General features: G+C 34.4%; 1 protein-coding gene across 1 annotated transcript in view; it reads right to left on the reverse strand.

The window, feature by feature from the left end:
* The window catches only part of LOC107192005 (paired box protein Pax-6-like), a 54,809-nt gene extending 35,515 nt beyond the window's left edge, over positions 1–19,294 (reverse strand). The window contains exons 1-2 of the mRNA XM_015581177.1: positions 19,211–19,294; positions 1,943–2,077 (exon numbers count right to left, since the gene is read on the reverse strand). Coding sequence (XP_015436663.1) covers positions 1,943–2,077; positions 19,211–19,294 — 219 coding nt within the window. The remainder of the gene's footprint in view (positions 1–1,942; positions 2,078–19,210) is intronic.
* Between the last annotated feature and the right edge of the window lie 1,119 nt (positions 19,295–20,413).

A 20,413-nucleotide genomic window follows, 5' to 3' on the forward strand; every position in this document is an offset into this window, starting at 1 on the left:
TCGTTGGAAGGTGGAAACCACAAAACAATAGTGTGCTTCTTCCATCAGAACAGAATAAAGACGAAAACAAAAGGCCAGCGTAAATAGAGATATTTCGAATATTGGATTTAAGGGTTGCTTTATGAAAGTTTTATATGACATTGATGCCTGAGATAAATTGTTTCTAACATTTCACTAATTTCATTAAAACTTTTGCGAGTTTTGCTTAATGTTTGAGAAGTTTAGATGATAGTGTGATGAGTTAAACTGAAAACAGACGAAGAAGTTTCTATACTCTGTATATATATTTGGAATATAACAATATTTTAGCAAAGGTCGTAACATATATATAGTAGAACACTTTTTATAAATTAGCAAGAAATTTTTATTCATATTGTCACATTGAAAAGAAGAGACTTCGAAAAACATTCTCTTCGATCTACATCATATTTCCTATTAAATACTATCTTATGCAATGGCACAACAAATTTTTTCTACAGTAATATAAGAACTTAAACAGAAGAAAATCAGTATTTTTAGAGCTGGCTACGTTAAAAGAATAATAGAAAAATAGGCATTCTTACGGAAGTACAGAATACATAATTTTATTATATATTAGGTTACTGCATATGAAATGAACGATTTCATTAATTCATGTATCTGATTACATTTGTTTTTATTTGGTTTAATGTTTACGGGGAATAAGACTGTCTAAAATATGGGATAGAACAGATGTGGATCAAAATCAGATAATCTCCTTGTCTGTATTTGCATTTGGAATACTGAAGATAATCTTCCAAGTAAAATTCATAAAATTTCAATTAAGATTCTGGTAAAGATTATTATTTACGGAAACGCTATCTATCAATGAAGGAACAGCAGTCAGATGTATTATTTAAGAAACTATTATACCTAAGTTCAAAGTTACAGAGTTGTCTGTAAAAATTTTGGCTTATACAAGGTGCTCCATGCAACTCGTTCACCCTAAACAACTTCTAAAGTATGCATTGTATGAAAAAACTTTTTCTATAAAAGTTGTACGGTTTGAAGGGATACATTATGTAATGCATATATTTTTTTCCTAAGTGGAGGCCTTTCGGAGATTTGAAGGTGAACTTCGTTGTTTCAAATGGAATATTATATTTTTTATGCCAAAATATTGAAGAGCGTTACATTTTGAGTAAAAAAGTATTGATTTTTATTAGCCGTAATCCTAATAATTAACGAGTAATTTCACTTTGTTTCTTGAAAATGGTCTGTGCGTAATATCAAGTTGATTGATGATAACTTCTCAAAACTGATCAACATTGATGATAACTTCAATACTGAATCACGGTTAGAATAGGCGATTACGATTCCATACGCAGAAACGGTAATGTTGATAAACATTGTCACGTAAACTTCGCGGTTTTACGGAAATCTTTCCTGGTATTGAATCTCCAATTTAACATTACGCACAGACCATTTTCAAGAAACAGAATGAAATTATTCGTTAATTATTAGGTTTACAGTTAATAAAGGTCAGTACTTTTTTACCCAAAATTTAACGGTCTTCGATATTTTCCATGAAAAATATAGCATTCCATTTGAAAAAACGAAATCTCCGAAACGCCTCCACTTACAAAAAAAATATATGCATTACATAATGTATCCCTCCAAACCATACAACTTTTCTCTAAAAAGTTTTTTCATAGAATACATGTTTTAGAAGTTATTCAGGGTAAACAAGTTGCGTGGACCACCCTGTATAATAATAGTGTAATTATTACTGTGTTTCGTTAGCTCCACGGTGCAGAATCTGTTGAAATTTGTTCTGACATAGGAACTTCATTTCAACTTACAAATAATATAAAGTATTTTAATAATCGGTCGTTTCATGTGCTACTACCCAATATTACACTTAATGTAGAAAATGAAAGAAAAGAGTAGAAGGAGGCAGTTTAACAAAATTATGCATATTAACCTGAACACGGGCTTCTGACAGTGAAATTCTTAGGGCGACTTCTTCCCTTAGAAAAACGTCCGGATAGTGTGTCTTCTGGAAGAGAGATTCCAGCTCTCGTAGCTGTTGTGGAGTAAAAGTTGTCCGATTGCGTCTCTGCTTAAACATAAGTTACGATAATTAATGACAGTTCGATAATATAAAATGTAATATATTTTCTTTTATTTATTCTACACAATATCGATTAAAGCCTTATAATCTAGTATGAATCGCAAAACAGTGAACAAAATATTTTTAAACTTAATTCTATGCAGTTTTCTTTTGTTCATATAATTATGAATGTGTTACGTTCCGAACAAAATTCTGTTTTTTTTGTTTCTTTTACTTCGGCTGTGATGCGTTACGATAATGCATAGCATTGTGGGAGCTCCTTAATCGAACGCAGTACGGTCTTTGATGTTTATAAGATAGTTTTTCTCATTGGCGACGCGAATAAGCTTGTATATATAACGCATTCTTTTCTTTGGAGTCAACGTGGTCCCACGCTCAGACCGCTTGATTGTAACGCGAGGTAGATATTTACTTCACCGAACTGCCGAATGTAAACCTCTGGCGTCCGGTCCGATAAAATATCGAGCATCTCGAACTATCTTCTTCGCGTGCGCAGTGAAGTTCAAAATTATAATCTAAATTGTTATAGAACTCGTAGTTTTGATTTCAAATTCTAAATCATATATCGAATTCCGTTGCTACACATCGGTCAGCCCATTACCTACTATATATGTATTTCGTATGTAAGAGGAAAGGCATATCTGATTTTAACATTCTCTATCTGTCTCATCGGATAATGATCATGTTCATGTACCATTTAATTAATTGTGGAAGTTATGCCTTTCTCTCTATTGGCGTCATATAAATTAAGAACATTCCGCTTACAATTTTATCAAAATTCGGCGTACAGTTAGCATATCAAAACGTAGAAAATATTCCCATAGCAGTGACTGAAAGAGTAAAGGAATTAATTCGGAGAAACAAAAGAAAAAAAGATAGAATTAGAGGAGGAAGGATATACACGCTCCTATCACACGTTCAGTTAACGAATCACGGTCCTCAACGCACTAATCTCGCAGCCTGATTCGTCAGGCACCACAGTAATGCAGTGTAAACAACTTCGGACTAGGCCCGCTCTGGTCTTTTCCGAGGGTACAACGCTGCGTCACTTTTCGATGTACAATCGCGAGGTGCGTGTCGAAGGGTCCGTGAGGTATTAATTGAGATAGTTTTGTTCGCGCTAACTAAGAGCTAGAAAATACGACAAAAAGGAATATTTTATTCCCTTTGTATTCTTTAATTTCATTACTTAGTGTTAACAGTTATTATTAGTTTCAATAGTTCTATTTCGTGACTCTATTCAATTCGACATAAATTCCATATTTAAATTCAATTAATCGCAGTGCGTGTGTGTTCTTCCTCATTAGGTTCGCTTTTAAGAACACCCAGAACTAAGATACCAAAAGGAAAGGAGGAAATTCCAGGAATTTTGCAAAAAGGAAAATTTTATTTGAAAATCGTGTCCAACACTGTTAAAATCTAGGTGAGTCGTTTCCCTTACTCTTCCAGATCAATTTACGATAAATACCAAAGACGGGTAAATTCCAGTAGTTGAGTTACAATTGTGGGGTTTCCCTTATTGGAAATTATTTGTATTTTACAATTTGTATACGCGTATTTGTTTGTCTTTGAAATCTAAAATTCAAACCGTTCCGTATATGTATACCAAGCAACTGTGCGTACTAGTATTCTTTTGGCGATAACCTCTGTTAAATATTTCTTCTTCTTATTATATTCGTATGTTTCTTTTTATGTTCATTCAATCTTTTATGTACTGAGCTATTGAGTTGTACACATTTTAAAATTTTATAATATTATTATTATATCATTTTACCAAAGTTAATGTATGTAAGTTCCTATTATAATTCAATATATATAATTCTCTGTTTCTAAATTCAACCCATTTACTTTCTTTTATATTACCTAGTATTTATCTTCCCTAATTTCCACACAAGGCGATCTGGTGAAAGAGCCCGTATGGGACTAAAGTATCAACGAACCCAAAACAAAAATAAAAACCTTAATTGATTGTGTTCCACATTTTATCGTTCACAGTTGGTTGAGGATATTTGTTCGTTGCTGTTTCGGGTAAATTCTAACAAAATTTACATTAGCGAGTGGCACGCGTGTTTACTCTGTAACTAAACAGACGCGTCACGTTACCAAAATTCATATCAATTCGATTCCTGCGTTTTTGTATTGTATTATTCCACCAAAGGCGTAATAACCCATTTACACGCTCGCGCCTCGCATGTAACAAATGAAATAGTACAATTATTTATAATAGTCTTTTTTTTTAAATTAAAGTTTATTTATATAAAACATAACAAATTTCTAATATAAAACATAACAATTTTAAAAGTAAGTAGAGAACATACAAACCAATATTTGATATACAGAAGATTAATTCATAAACATATGCTATATAGGGTGGACCACGCAACTTGTTCAACCTGAATAACTTCTAAAGTATGCCTTGTATGAAAAACGAGAGAATGAGTTGGAGAAATACTTCCTACATAAGAGGCGCCAGGGAATAGTGTTCGACCGTAATGTTATTTAATTATCTGTAATCGGCGCAGAGACGGAATTCTCCATTCTTCTTTCGTACCAATACAATAGGACTTGCGTACTGCGAATTACTCGGTCATATGATTGTCCGTTCGCACAAATCGTCCAAAATTTTACGCAACTGTTCCTTTTCGGTGAATGCTAAACGATGCGGGCAGAAACAGACGGGTTGATCGTTTTTAACCGTAATCACGAGTTCGATATCGTTCGACGCGCACATCTCGTTGTAAAAAATCTTTTAATCATCAATGACGTCCCGAAGTCTACTTCGAGATCAATATTTAAAGTTTCAACTATTGGTAGGATCTATGTATCTAAATATATTAATTATGAAATTAATAAAAGACGATAAATAAAAATTCCTACTCTTGGATTTTTGAACGTAACTCGATTTTGATAATTTGACCAACAAAATTATCGACTTCGCTTTCGGTGGGAACCGAATCAGCCTTCTCAATCTTAAATCTGCGACCCGAAGTAATGTTTATTAGTGATGATAATAGACAGGGTGTTACCTCTAACGCGATACACGATTTTTCACCCACTTGCAGGCAACTGACAAAAAAATGTTTACCACAAGAGTTGCAGGGTATGAAGTGTACACTAGATGTCAGTAAACAAAATTTCGAAAAGAATTTATTTTCATGGCGAAATGGAGGTCACCTTAGGTTTTACAAATAGGAATACATATTTTTCTTGTACCATATTTAGAGGACTAACATGTTACTCGATTTACAGTAGTGGAAATGTGAAATATGTAGCTTTTCGTCGTATTTGCTTTAAGACAGTATAAACATTATTTGACACCGAAGAGATTACTCGATGTAAACACGCGATTACAGGGTGGCGCAACAGTTCGGAGACATTTTTAAAATGCATTTTTCACCTTTCATTAATGACTTACCCAAAATCTTCTTCGGTTTTCTGAATTCATCATATAATTTTGGGTTAGAAAGTGCTTTTCAATTGTTTGTTTATATTTAGTTACCTTCAAAATGTATCGAAATAACAAGCGCGTTAGTATCATTGAGTTGCACAAATCGGGAATGAAGACTGCCAAGATTGGCCGATTAATGGACTGCAGGAGTTGGGAGGGGAACATCGGATCGTCCTAGATGTGGTCGTCCTACCACCGCAACAACACGGAACAATGTGAACAAGGTTAGGTGCAGAAAAAGTTTAATGCGAAAAATGGCAAAAGAGATCGAGATCAGCAAAGACAGCGTTCGTAGGATTGTTCAGAACACGCTGAAGATGCGCAGTTACAAAATTGATCGGGCACACTTCCCCAATGATGATATGAAACGAAAACGACTGGAAAAAGCGCGTCGAATGCTTCGGCTGATCGCCGGTGGTCGCCTCCAAAAAGTTGTTTTTACTGACGAGAAGATTTTCACTATCGAGGATGCGCACAATCGTCAAAATCGCCGTCAGTTGCTCAAAAAAGGTCAGAAGAAGTCTGCTACTGCAAAAGTAGTTAGTCGCAGCCATTTTCCGGCATCAGTGATGGTATGGGCTGGCATTGGCGGAACTGGAAAGACGACACTGATACTTATCGAAAGGAATGTCAAAATCAACGCCCCCATCTATCAACAAATTGTTCTTCGGGATATTTTAGAGCCGTGGGCGACTGAACATTTCGGTAAAAACGGATTCACGTTGCAGCAAGACTGAGCTCCGGCTCATTCAGCACAGTCAACGATCGCAACGTGCGTGGAGTTGTTTCCTGGATTTTGGGGCAAAGACGTTTGGCCCTCAAATTCACCGGACTTGAATCCGATGGACTATTCCGTGTGGTCCATTTTGGAGCAAAAGAATTCCCGAACCCGATACAAATCGGCAAATGACCTGAAGGTGGCTTTGAGGCGCGCGTGGGTCGAAATTACCGTGGAACAGTGTTTGACCATCGTCATCAATTTCCGAGAACGGCTTCGAAAATGCATTGAGGCCAAAGGAGCCAATTTTGAACATCTATTGTAAATTTAATTGTTTAATGTTATTATTACTTATTTAATAAAAGTTATTCACCGATTAAAGATATTGAATTTTAATTTATATGGCAGTTATATACTGCTAAAGTATTTGAAAACAGTCTCCGAACTTTTGCGCCACCCTGTAGAACATCAGAAAAATGCACTTTATTTAATTACATGTTCGAAATGCATTCCGCCTTCCGCGACGCAATATTCTGCCATAGCTACAATTTCACATTTCCACTACTGTAAATCGAGTAATATGTTAGTAAAAATATCATGTAATTAATGTTTTGAATTTCTCTCGATGTCCTCTAAATATGGTACAAAAAGAAAATATGTGTTCCTATTTGTAAAACCCAAAGTGACATCGATTCGCCATGAAAACAAGCTGTTTTCGACATTTTTTTATGTCTATTAAACACTCTATCCCCTGCAACACTTCCAAACTTTTCTTTGTTACATGGCTACAAGTGGGTGAAAAATCGTGCGTCGCGTTAAATGGTAACACTCTGTATAGTCTCGTCCGAGAATGGCAGCGCACGCCCTTATTTGATCCAGAGCTACAAAAAATTTTATTTTGAAGCGTAGTAATTACTATTGAGTAGAAGGCGGTAGAGGCTGTATACCGTATACAGTAAATTCTCCATGAGTGCTCGGAAGGTCCTCGGCACTGAACCTTAAATGTTCCATAAACTAATGGACATATGCGGTTGAAACAAATATCATTGGCTTGAGAATTCAAAGTTCTATCAATGTGCTAAACCTCATCAAAAATTTAGCATTCCATCTGGGGATCTCTTCTTGTCAGTGCCGAGGAGTCATCGAAGACTCATTGTGAATCTACTGTACTTTTGACGAAATATTGTAAGCAGAAGTTCTACATATCAATTTGCAAATGACGTTTGCAGCCTGTCTTATTATCATCTGACTCTAATAAAGGCTTAATTTTATGAGGACACAATATCATGCCCGTCGACTTTACTTCTCTCGTACGTACAGATGCTTCTTCCTTCTGCGTTGTTTTCAAAATCCACGGTTCCCTCACCTCCCTACGGTCTCGATCGCTTCTGGATCGCTCAGAAAACGAAATATTTCTGTACGTGTCTAACAAATCTTCAGGCTTCTTAAAGCGATGCATTCTTGCCTGATCTCTCAAACGGATATCCGGGATTCCGTCAATTATAAAATCGACTTCCTGGTCGATGGTGACTTTGTTCGCCGATGTAACTTTGTCGAAATAATACTCGCCAAAAGATCGTCTTTGTGCCATGATCTTCTCTCGAACTCCTTACGTAATGCTGCTTTACTCGGGTGATTATCGAAAACGCGCTGTAGCTCGTTTAGAAAATCCGCAACCTTTATTCTCAAGTGGTTTGAATGAAACCATCTCGCAGGCTTCCCGCGCAATCGTAAACTCATTGAAATTCTGACACTATTTATCGTTCAAGCGATAAATATCTCGCGGTAATTCCAATTGCTGTCTCGTGTTACCAAAATCATCTTCAGGTCCAGTAGAAAATTCAACTAAAAGATTAGCAATCGTTTTGATTCTGATCGTCGGATATAATAACAAGATTTTGGTTGTAGCAACGTTTCTGACGTCTTTTCAGGCGATATTTAAATGTTGGCAAATTTTAGGTGGGCCAATGTTGTATTATCGTTGTAAATTTCTTGTCAATTAATCAACTATAATAATTGTAGGCCCAACGTTGGATATTCGTTGGCAAATTGTCATAACTTTTCGTCGTAGGCCCTATGTTGGGAATTTGTAGACAAAAGCACTAACCATATCCCAACTAACTCTCAACTGTTGGCCATCGTTGGCCAACCACAAATGTTAGTAGGGGTGCATCAAAAGCGCGCTGGTAGTATTCTCAGAAAATGGTAAAGATTGCAACTCTCGATCACGCTGTATCCCTCGCTCTTGTTCTCGTTTGTGCTTCCCGCTCGTGATGCATAGCTCGCATGTCTGCACGCATAATCATCTGGATACAAATTTGCGAATCCCAAATAATCCCAGAAGGTTTGGCCGTAGGACCCTTTGTGGGTGCCGCATTTTTGACCGCTCCTGTACCTGACGGAAGAGAATTTTCAAAATCCAAGTCGGCTTGCAACAAACGCGCAATCAGTTCGGCCCTCCTGCCAGACAGGTCGTGTTCACGTAATTGCTCCTTTAATCGGTTATTCGGAAGATCTTGCAATCTTCCTTTTGTCCACTCGCCATCTTGGTGAAAACACTTGGGTCCAGGAGACAAAAATTATACCTAAAGTTTAACACAAAACTTATACAATAATTAATCCACGTGATTAATTGTTTAAAATGTAAATTTTTCGGACACACGCACACCAATTTGTCACAAAGTATCTCGAAACAAAATCATCAGGATATCACAGTTGATAGCATGTAAACGGCAGTCGCGATTAAAATGGAAAGTCACGCACTGCACCAAAATGTTCGATAATCCCACTTATGAATTTTGTAGGAAAGGGCGAGATGGTATGAATCATTAAGTAGATGGTTAGGTATGTATACAGGGTGATACTCTTGCTGCGCAAATCAAAGACTGTGCCGCTCTAAAGAACGGCCGCGTCGGCACGTGTAATCTTTCGATCGCTCCTCACTGTTGGTGACGTCCCGGTAGGGATGAATCGATACAAGTAAATACGAATACATTATGCGATACTTTTGTTTCGATACCGAGTACATTACTCGATACAAGTAAATACGAATACATTATTCGATACTTTTGTTTCGATACCGAGTACATTACTCGATACATTTGTTTCGATACCGAGTACTTTTGGTATCAATACGTACGGTTGCGATACCAAGTAGGTATCGAAAAAAGGTACTCGTATCGAATAGAGTGAGTCTCGACTCATCAACGTTTGATATTGTAATTACTTCCAACACGAAAGAATGTTGTTTATATTAATAATTAAGCAATGTGTATTTAAATATTTTCAATATTATAATAATATAGGTATATATGGTTAGGTGTAAGTTTCCAAAAATGGTATTTTCAAATATAGAACAAGTTTTTTTGCATTGTTTCTTGCAGCATTTCCATCTGCCATCTATGTTATGTTTGACATAACCATGTTCAATATGCATGCTACCTTCCCAATGAAATAATGTATTACTTAAGCCTTTTTTGTTTCAGTTTCTATTAAATATTTCATCTAATTTTATTATTAATAAATGAATTATTTATGTTACTGATGAATATTTATGTATTCCTTTGTTTTTACAAAAATGAGGTGCTTTCTTAATTTTCTAAGTACAACATCATTGTCTTGTTATAGACTCAATATTTTCCTGGGTTTATTTTTGCAATATACATAGAAAGATGGATTAGTTTGGTTTATCTAGATATTTTTAGGACCGCCATGCGTCGCAGATCGTATGCCCTAAGTTGAATATTGTCAGAATATCTCTGAAACTAACTACATACATATTTATGTATTACGTACATCATACATTACGGATATTGTATATAGTTTGTACATATGTGTATTTATATGTTTGTATGATCAATTAACTTCATATTACGCACATACCATTTTCAAGAAACAAGTTTACGGACCTAGTAAAGGTCAGTACTTTTTTACCCAAAATTTAACGCTCTTCGATACTTTGGCATAAATAATATAACATTCCGTTTGAAAAAAGGAAGTTGACCTCAAATCTCAGAAACGTCTCCACTTATCAAAAACAGATATGCCTTACATAATGTATCCCTCCAAACCATACAACTTTTCTATAAAGAATTTTTTCATAGAATGCATGCTTTAGAAGCTATTCAGAGTGAACAAGTTGCGTGGACCACCCTGTATATAAGTGATATCATACAACTCTACTTCTTACTTTAACCGTCACATTTATTTTGAATGAGATTCGAATAAAAATATTCACTCTGATTTCTTTTTCTATCGTTGTATTGGATTAATACATTCAAATAGATTGGGAATAATAAGGTGCAAAGCATTCCATTTCCTATCCTTGTTAATCTTAAATTCAAACTCTTCCACGAATCAAGCCTCATCCATTTTCAAAGAGTTCAATAATTTTGTATCGACGAATTTCATTACAGTTTAAATAGATGACAGATTAATTCTGCGTTTTCTAATTTTTATAAGTATCAAGTGTGGGGTAAACTTTGCTAAGTCCATGATAGTTCAAAATATTTGTACATGTTTCATTTACATTTTTACACGTTCCTGAAGTTAGCCAAGAATGTAATGACGTAATTATAGATCAAACATCATACAAAGAAATAATATGTTAATGAAATTGTATTAATTATATTTGACTAAGAAAATAAAAAGTTGCGATACTACGTGATTGCTCTGGTTACTCCGTGATAATCCTTGTTAGGTCGCAATATGTTCACCAGTTGCTTATTTATTATTGTTTATATTATTATTAAGTTATTATTGTGTATTATGTTTATATTGTTGATAGTAAATTATTATATATATGTTCGTAGTATTATTATAGACACCACTAATAATAATTCAACCGTTGACGACGGAGGATCTTCAAAAAACTAAGAATTTAGTTACCTTTTACAAGCAAAAATAACAGTGATATGTTTCTGTATGATAATCTGAAGATTAAATCTCAAAATTAGTTACTTCACCATCACTCACCTGTACTTTGGATATTCTACTTATCTTCTGAGCACGAAAAATTACGAAAACAATGCTCTCTTGAAACAAAAACTTTCTCTCACTCTATCACACTAACTTTAATTGACTAATATTTTAACCATAATATAAATTAAAATATTAACACTGTCTGTTAGTTTTTGTTTAAACGAAATTAGACCTAGCAACATCGTGTTAAAGACGAATGAAAATGTTTCACGGAGTAACGAATATCACGGGCCAAGCAGAGTTTACTTCAGTTTACCCTACGTACTTTGAGCGGGACGAGTTCAAAGAAATGGCTCCCCCATACTATGTACCACTGTATAACCCCCTGATGAATGTAAAACCGCTAATCGAAGGTGACACAGAACCTAACTTTGCAGGAAATTAACTTCATTTTTACAAAGTTTGACCTATCTTTTAAAGGTGGAAACAACCATCGTAGCATTAATGGTTGGCCAACGGTATCCAACAGTTGGCAGTTAGTTGGGATATAGTTAGTGTTTTTGCCTACAAATTCCCAAAATAGGGCCTACGACGAAAAAGTTATGACAATTTGCCAACGAATATCCAATGTTTGACCTACAATTATTATAGTTGGTTAATTAACAAGCAATTTATAATGATAATACAACATTGGTCCACCCAAAGTTTGCCAACATTTAAATATAGTCTTGGAGACGTCAGAAACGTTACTACAACCAAAAACTTGTTGTTATATTTCAAATTGATGTTTTTGTTTTCTTATTTATGAATATACTCACAATTTGTTTCTGTCACGCAACACATTTGACAATTTGAAATTTTGTGAACATAGAATCAGGGGACAGAAGATTGGAAATAACTTATAATAATTATTTGTAATAATTAGCTACATGTATAAATTGCACATAATAAATTTTAAAGGTAACTTTGCTGGTAAAACACTTGTTTACCTGTTTAATATACATATACAATTTATACATGTATATAATTATTATAACAAGTACTTATTATAAATATTATTTCCAGTGTTATACTTCTTCAAATATTTTTAAAGGATTTTATGGAAGTGTAGTATAGCCAACTGTCTTCCTTATTATTGGTTTATTGTAGATACTCAACAATTGGTCCTGCAGAAAGAAACCTCCAGTTGGCCCTTCATAGTATAGTGACGTGGGTCCTACGTTGGGTATGATCGTTGGCCCAATTGCAAAAAAGGGTGACAATTCTAACTGTTGGCCAACCAATAGTGCATTAAAGGCCCATCAAAATGCCAACAATAAATTGCTACTAGGGAAAGTATTCGAATACGAATTCTGTTAATTTGCTAACGTTCGGTGTTCGGAAATCAATAACATCAAAAACCAAAGTAGATTTTTTTATGTATTTTCTAGCTATTATGCCTCGAAATGGCGCATGTAAGGTTTCCAATAGTCACGTTTATAACGAGGGATCTCATTGTTTTCCAATTTCTGTAACCATGTTATTTTATCGAATTTCTGGACAAAATTTTTAGAACGCATTTCTGATGTGTTAATATTTTTGGAAATTCAGGTAATACTGAAGTATATAATGTTGTCAATCATACGGAACAAAATTTTTGAGATTTCAGCGCAATCAGAAAATGTGAATTCAAATACTAATTTCATGTTAACCGACACAATAGCGCATTAGATTCAATACGCTGTTCTTACCAATTTATAATACTGAATTTTTTAAATATTTGAATGTATTTGAATCAATAATTTTGTCAAAAGTATTTTTTATCGATCCTTTGAGTTTAAATTGCTCTCCTAAAACAAATTATGCAAGTATTTACACGAAACTAATGAATTATTTCAACAGAAATCGGTTCAGCGTAGTGAGGCCAATATCATTTATGAATATTAATTTATACACGAGGAACGCACACATACATGTCTTGATGTAGGATGATTGTATGTACACAATCGATCGCGTAATACAAAAATGTTATTTTACCCTTTAATTTTACTTGTGTTTAAGACATTGTACTCCAATATGAATCCATTATTTATTTTTTGTCAAATAAAGCGTTATCATTAGACTGCGGATTTTTATGCAAAATGACATTTTCTAAAGTAATTTATAAAGGCAGGCGCAAATGTAGAAATTTATTGTTTCTTTTAAGTATTTTATTGGGTTCAGACTAAAAGAGAAAACTCATTGGATGCGATGAAAGTTCTGTCTTTTATTGTATTTCACTGTGCCCTATCGGCTATAAATGCATAAAATCGGCAGTCTAGTTATCATTATATTCGCCATTATTTAATTACTATTCTAGTCTATGGTCGTACACTTCAACGAATTAAACTAGGGACAATTAAGCTTCGAATAATGAAAAAACTGATGATTGACATTTTATCAATTATGACTAAAGAATCTTTAATATTTGTCTGATTGAAAGTTCATTCAAACAAAGCTTAATATGATGATAACAACGATTCTGTTATTTATAGAATAATACAATGTAACTTTTATTGTCAGTATCCATTGTAATCATTAAACTGCAGATTTTCATGTAGGTATTTACAGTATATACGATTGCTTGAAACATGTTAGAGGAAACATTTAAATAAAATTTAACATCTAATCGAAGAGATGAATGTTAGTTTCACAACAGTGTCTGTAAATCAGTCCATAAAAATCTGCAACCGTATGAATATCCGTAAAAAAAATTACAGTTTCTTCGATAACACTGTTCGATACGATTTTTTATCTGCAATATCCATCGGGAGATCCATCTTCGATCAGGAGATCTCCATCTCCCTTAGATTTTAAAAGACAAGTTTTTGTAAAAACACCCGATTTTGGGAAAAAATGACATACAGAGTCCTCTCGATTATCGTCCCTAACTCGGGTCCGCGAGGGGACGATAATCGTGGACTACGCGAAACGCTTCTGACGCCCGTGAATACGTTTTTTAAAAACAGATAGAAAGCTTCTTTTCCCACTCGACTCGGCTGCGTGGCCCGCCTGCGACACTCTCGCCGACCAATGATTACATTATAGCCGACCACACAGTCCGATTGTGTATGTACCGTTTCGGCCAATAATTAAAATACGTGTGAATGGAGGTGATCCAGCTACATCTTATTCGTCGGCAGCTCTCTGGGCAGTCGCTGACGATTGAACACTTCGACGACTAATCGTCGTACATTCCGCCGCTCCGTTCGTCGAGTGCATCGAGCGCATACATTGTTGCTCGGCGCGCGAGACAACGCTAATGCAACGATGAAACTTATTTATTTTTGATTCGTTGTTAATGAAACTTTTACTAGTATATTGGTGAGATTTTTCTGATTAAAATGATACTAAATATGACATAATTTGGATCGTATGTACTCATGTAGAAACTGTTAATAGTTCATATTAATTCATTATCGATTGTGATAAATCATAAGTAAATATGACCCAAATTGCGTCGTGTTTGGTATCATTTTAATCAGAAAAATCTCACCAATTTGTTTATAAAAGTTTCATTAATAAAGAATCAAAAATAAAAAAGTTTGATCGTTGCATTAGTATTGTCTCACCGAGACCCGAAAATGTAACCTTTTTGTGGGCTCCCAACGTTCAGTCGTCGGCTCGTGAACGGGAAGCGTCTCGGCGCGCTGCGGCAACAAAGTATGCGGTTGCCGAGTTCCACGGTCCCCCCCCAGTGGTGGGGATGACGCCTGGACAATAATCGCGTATCAATAATGAGTCAATAATCGCGAGGACTCTGTATTACGTAAAAACCAAAAACATTAGAAAGTTCAATTTAATCTCGAAAGATGGAGGAGAGTTTCCCCAATAAAACTGTATATAGTTATAATATTGTGAAATTTTTTATGGTTGTAAATTGCCGTGAGTTTTAAAAAAACCCGATTTGCGTACTTTCTATGCATTATCTTTGCATTTTTACGAAAATTTCTTTACCTAGTATAAATTTGCTACATACTGCTGGATTCTGTAGACATTTCTGAAGAAGAAACTAGCAAAAAAAAATGTTTGAACGGTTTTTAATTCGAACATGTCTGGAAAATATTTGTCGACGACGTGTCTGCACGGTGTTTCATCGCCACGCGGCCATTGGTTGCTTACCTGGACTCTTCAGTGCCATAGCTACGCGAAATTGACACCGATAGTACCGTCCAATGGGCACCCCATTGCCATATGTATAATGTTTGATTTTTTCCATATATTCTTGGATACTAGTCCCACAATTCTAATGAACTTTTCTTGATCACTTTCAGTTTCAAATTATTTCAATGTTCGATGCATGTACAGTGGGTCCAAAAAGTATTCATACACCCTTTAAAACAGAACATCTCTTTCATAATTGGACCAAGCGACTTGAGTCTCTTTGTGAAATTAGAAGGATTAGTATACTAAATGATGAAAAAGTTGCAATTGGTCGAAATCGCGAAGAAAATAGTAAAGGTCGCTTTTTGCGACTTTTTTATCTGAGATTGTAATGAAAATTTAACAAATACATTGTTTCGATTTATGTTAGTTATATACATGCTGAAAATTTCATCGAAATCGGTTAACGTTGTTATGAGATACAAACGGTTAAAAATGATGAAATTAAATTATCATTACAGTCTCAGACAAAAAAGTTGTAAGAAACGACATTTACTATTTTCTTCGACATTCTGAAAAGTCGGAAACTTTTCAAAATTTATTAAACGCATCATCCAGTAAACTAATCCTTCCAATTTCACAAAGAAACTCAAGTCACTTGGTCTAATTTTGAAAGAGTTGTTCTGTTTTAAAAGGTGCACAAATACTTTTTGAACCCACTGTATACGTATGACTTATTAAAAAAAGCCGTTAAAAGTCACACTCAATTGTTCTTGAGTTTACAGGATCTTTATTATTATGATTTTACAAGATCCCGAACAGTTTCTCAAGTATGCAAGTATGTAAATTCCATTAAAAAGTATTTGATATAATTTGAAATTTTAACAACATCAGAAATAATTTGAAACTGAAAGTGATCAGGAAAAATTCGTTAGAATTGCGGGACTAGAATCCAAGAATACATGGAAAAAGTCAAACATTATACATATGGCAAGGGGGTGCCGATTGGACGGTACTATCGGTGTCAATTTCGCGTAGCTACAGTATTGAAGAATCGAGGTAAGCGAGCAATGGCCGCGTGGCGGTGAAACACAAGTGCATATTGCCGACGGATATTTTCCCGACCTGTCGGAATCAAAACCGTTCCGAAATTTTTTCTGGATAGTTTCTTCTTCAGAAATGTCTACAGAATTCGATAGTATGTAGTAAATTCATACTAAGTAAAGAACTTTTCGTAAGAATGCTAAGATAATGCATAGAAATTACATAAATCGGCTCTCTTTGAAACTCTCACAGAAATTTAAAACCATTAAAAATTGCACAATTTCATAAGTGTATACACAGTTTTATTCGAGTAACTCTCCTCTATCTTTCGAGATTAAATTGAACTTTCTAGTGTTTTTAGTTTTTATGTAATACGTCATTTTTGCCCAAAATCAGGTGTTTTTACAAAAACTTCTGTTTTTCAAAACCTGAGGGAGATGGAGACATTTGTGATTTGGACGAGAAATTCTATAAGGATCTCCCAACGCATATTGCAGATCAGAAAAAAAGTTTATATTTGTTGGACAGTGTAATTGAATTCCTTATTTTACCGGCACAAAATTATTTTGTCATTACTTGCCATTAACGACTAATTAAAAAATAACAGGGCATAAAGAATTACTATTCCATTAGTAATGGTGCAGCTTTGAAACTTTCCTTACAAATTCGGAAGCATTTATTTGAATCATTAAAAAGTAAGACGAATATAGTGTCGAATATAAAATTTGTAAAAACAACAAAGGCACAGCCAGAATTTTATTTTTATTTAGGCAGATAAATTAATATTGGTCCTAAAAATACGTATATACCAGGTAGATCACCAAACAACATCCGTGTTAATAATCATTAATTATTGTTTAATACAGTGATGGGCAAACCTTGAACCGCCAATTATGTATTTACTTGCGACCCTCTTCAATCAGCTGTGTGTGTGTGAAAATTTTTTACGATTAACTCAATATCTAAATCTAGGAAATAATAAATTAGGTTCTGAGAATTGTTGGGTTTTTAATTTGGGCCTGCTACAAAAAAAGGTTGCTCATCACTGATTTAATGAATTCACAAAAAGCTACCTTATTTTTATTTTATTTTACCACCCTATCCTAAGCTATATTTTATAGATGAGGCAATATAATTTTCTGAATTTATTATTTCAGCTTTTCGTATAGTGAATACCATGATTGTGATATTTTTATAGATTCCTGAAAATGTAGACCTATGTACATTTTACAGAATTTTTGAAGCGTTTAAAATACCCGAAGATCGGTTTGCTCATGAATGATTGCACCGGCCATTTAACGGATTGGAAAATATATGTACGATTAATGGGTTCAAATCATGCTAAATCTTTCTGCAAATTTGCGCCACCAATGATACGTTTTCAGCGGTGTCGAAAAGAAAATATTTTAATTTAATTTTAAATGCAAGAAAAAGAAAAGTTTTCAGAGTCTTATAAGACAAACTTACTTTATAAATTAATTTGACATTATTAATTTGTATTAGGGAGTAGTTTGAAGTAGTTAAAAAACACAATTATTTTATATATCGGATCAGAAAGGATTTCTCCGCATAGTTGACATACGTTGTTTATAATAAACCAAAAAAAAACGTATGTATTATTAATTCATACGAATACAACACATGTTCGCGAAAAAGCGAAAGAAAATGATTAAAAAATCAATGTTTCGGAGAGTCATTACATTTTTTGTCAAAAGCCTTGAATGTTTATGTTTTGCAACAATAATTTAATTGCAAAGTAATAGGTGTCCGTAGTTTATACAAAAAAAGAAACATTCAACTTATACAACCGCAATAATTTTGAATCGATTTGTTTAGTAATTTTGGTAAACTCATGCTGTCTAGCGTGGATATAATGTTTTTCACATGGAAGAATTTACGTAATGCTAAAATAGATTAAGTGTCTTAAATAAAGAAATTTGTCACGCGTAATCGGTGTTATTTGTGACTCAATTCAATATTGTGAACCGTTTTTTTAATGGAATAAGTTTACTGACATTTTAAGTTTTTAAGAGATTACACGCTTTTTTAGCCTTTCGCGTTTCAAGAACAAATTTAGAATTTTAAAATGCGCTTTTTCCTTCATGATTTCCAAAATGATGTGGCATCTGCTGATTGATGAAGTAACTACTGAAGCTATTATATTCAGTACTAGTACATAATTATATTATGTATCAACTAATAATACATGAAGGTTACTTCGTAATATCATTTATTTGTAAGTAATCTCGTATTATATTGCCTCAATTTTCATTAAGGTTTAACAGCTTTTCAAGGATTAATATCTGTATATCTAATGTACTTCGATAATAATTAGACTGCGGATTTTATGCATTTATAGCGAATATAATTATGTAAAGCTTAGTATACAAAAATATTTAATGAACTTTGATGAGGCATTTGTTTTATTTGGAACCTAATAGTATCCTTCTAACAAGGTAATGGAATTTTTGTTTGATACCAGTTTTTGTAAAATAGACAATAAAAATCTATATTTGCATAAAGATCCGCAGTCTAATAATAATTAATGTCCCTCTATTTTTGTTTCTAAAAAAACCTAGCTTTGATGGCAAATATCTACGTAACTTGTCCAAATATGTATACCTATACAAAGAATTACCATAATTCCATTAAACAGTTTAATTTAATAAAATTTCTATCAAGGCGTACTTTGACCTGAATTTTTATAGCATTGGCTGTCCAAGAAGAAAAGGCGGGCGAAAGAGGGGGGAAAGTAATACGCGAGAGGAAAGGAGCGCGCGTAACACACGGTTTTCACATTAAATCTACATAGGAATTCGAACGAACAAATCAGAAATAAAGAAAAAGATACGAAAAAGAAACGTACACTGACCTGACGACGTCTTCCGAACATATATTCGGTGAGCAAGTCAGCTTGGGGGCCCAGAGGTGAGAGGTACGGGCCTGCCATCCCTTCGAAGGCTCAGGAAACGGTTGCTCGCCAAAACTGTTTTTATTAGTATCTTTTGTTTCCGGTGGTATCCTCACTAGCAGAGAGACTGCATAGAGTCGTTTTATCGTTCTCGATAGGACGACGCCGAGGAAACTGAAGTCTCCTTTCGAGAGTTCACCCTCGATCAGCCCCGTGTTTCGCGGCGGAACGGGGGTCGGCTTCCCTTCGTCCGATTGGTCGTCTCGTTTTAGGGGCGTTACCACTTCCATGGAGATAAGTACACACCCCTCTTGTGGAAAATTCGCTAAATCGTACTGCGCAGAATTTTTCCTCCGGAGAGGGATGGTACTTAATTTACGGCTTTTCAACAATTTCCCTCACTCCGGGGCATGCGATTTCTAAATATTTTATAAAACTAATTCGCTTCCTTACGTTCAATGTAACATCGCCGTTCCATCTAGGCCTGTTAGATCGGATTTGATCTTTTTTTCTCTTCATATTATTATCATTTATGCGGACTCTGCTCTCGCTCTAGTGTTCCCATCTGTCTCATTGTACATTCTGCCAACTAATATGCGGGTAATATTGATTTCTTCTTTGGTTTTGCACATTATGCCCGAATTACTTTATTTAGAGCTCTGTATTCCAATCTTACAATTGTAATGACAACTGTAACAATGTATTTTTTATTTAATAAGCGTTATTAAATTTTATACTGGGTGGGTTATAATTTACTAATATTCCAATCAGAGACCCCTAACTGTTATAACCACAATTTAAAAAGTGACGGTATAAGAGTTAATATCTTTGTGTGAATGATTTTGGTTACGAATAATCATTATAAATGATTAAAATTTTTCTTGGTTACCAATAACAATTATTTTTGGTTCCGTATAACTATTATTGGCTATCGAAATTATATTGGTCACGAATAACCATTATCAATGACAGAAATTGTTTTTGGTGGCACATAACCATTATCGATGACGAGAATATTATTTTGGTTACTTTCGACCATTGTCAATTTTTATTAATGTTATTTTCACTAACGTATCTATATTTTAACTGAAAATATATCAATTCTATAATTTATTTTGCGTCACTGATAGATACGTCAATAAAGGTAACGCGAATAAA

The sequence above is a fragment of the Dufourea novaeangliae genome, unplaced genomic scaffold (assembly GCF_001272555.1).
Source record: "Dufourea novaeangliae isolate 0120121106 unplaced genomic scaffold, ASM127255v1 scaffold285, whole genome shotgun sequence".
In the NCBI taxonomy this organism is placed as follows: Eukaryota; Metazoa; Arthropoda; class Insecta; order Hymenoptera; family Halictidae; genus Dufourea; species Dufourea novaeangliae.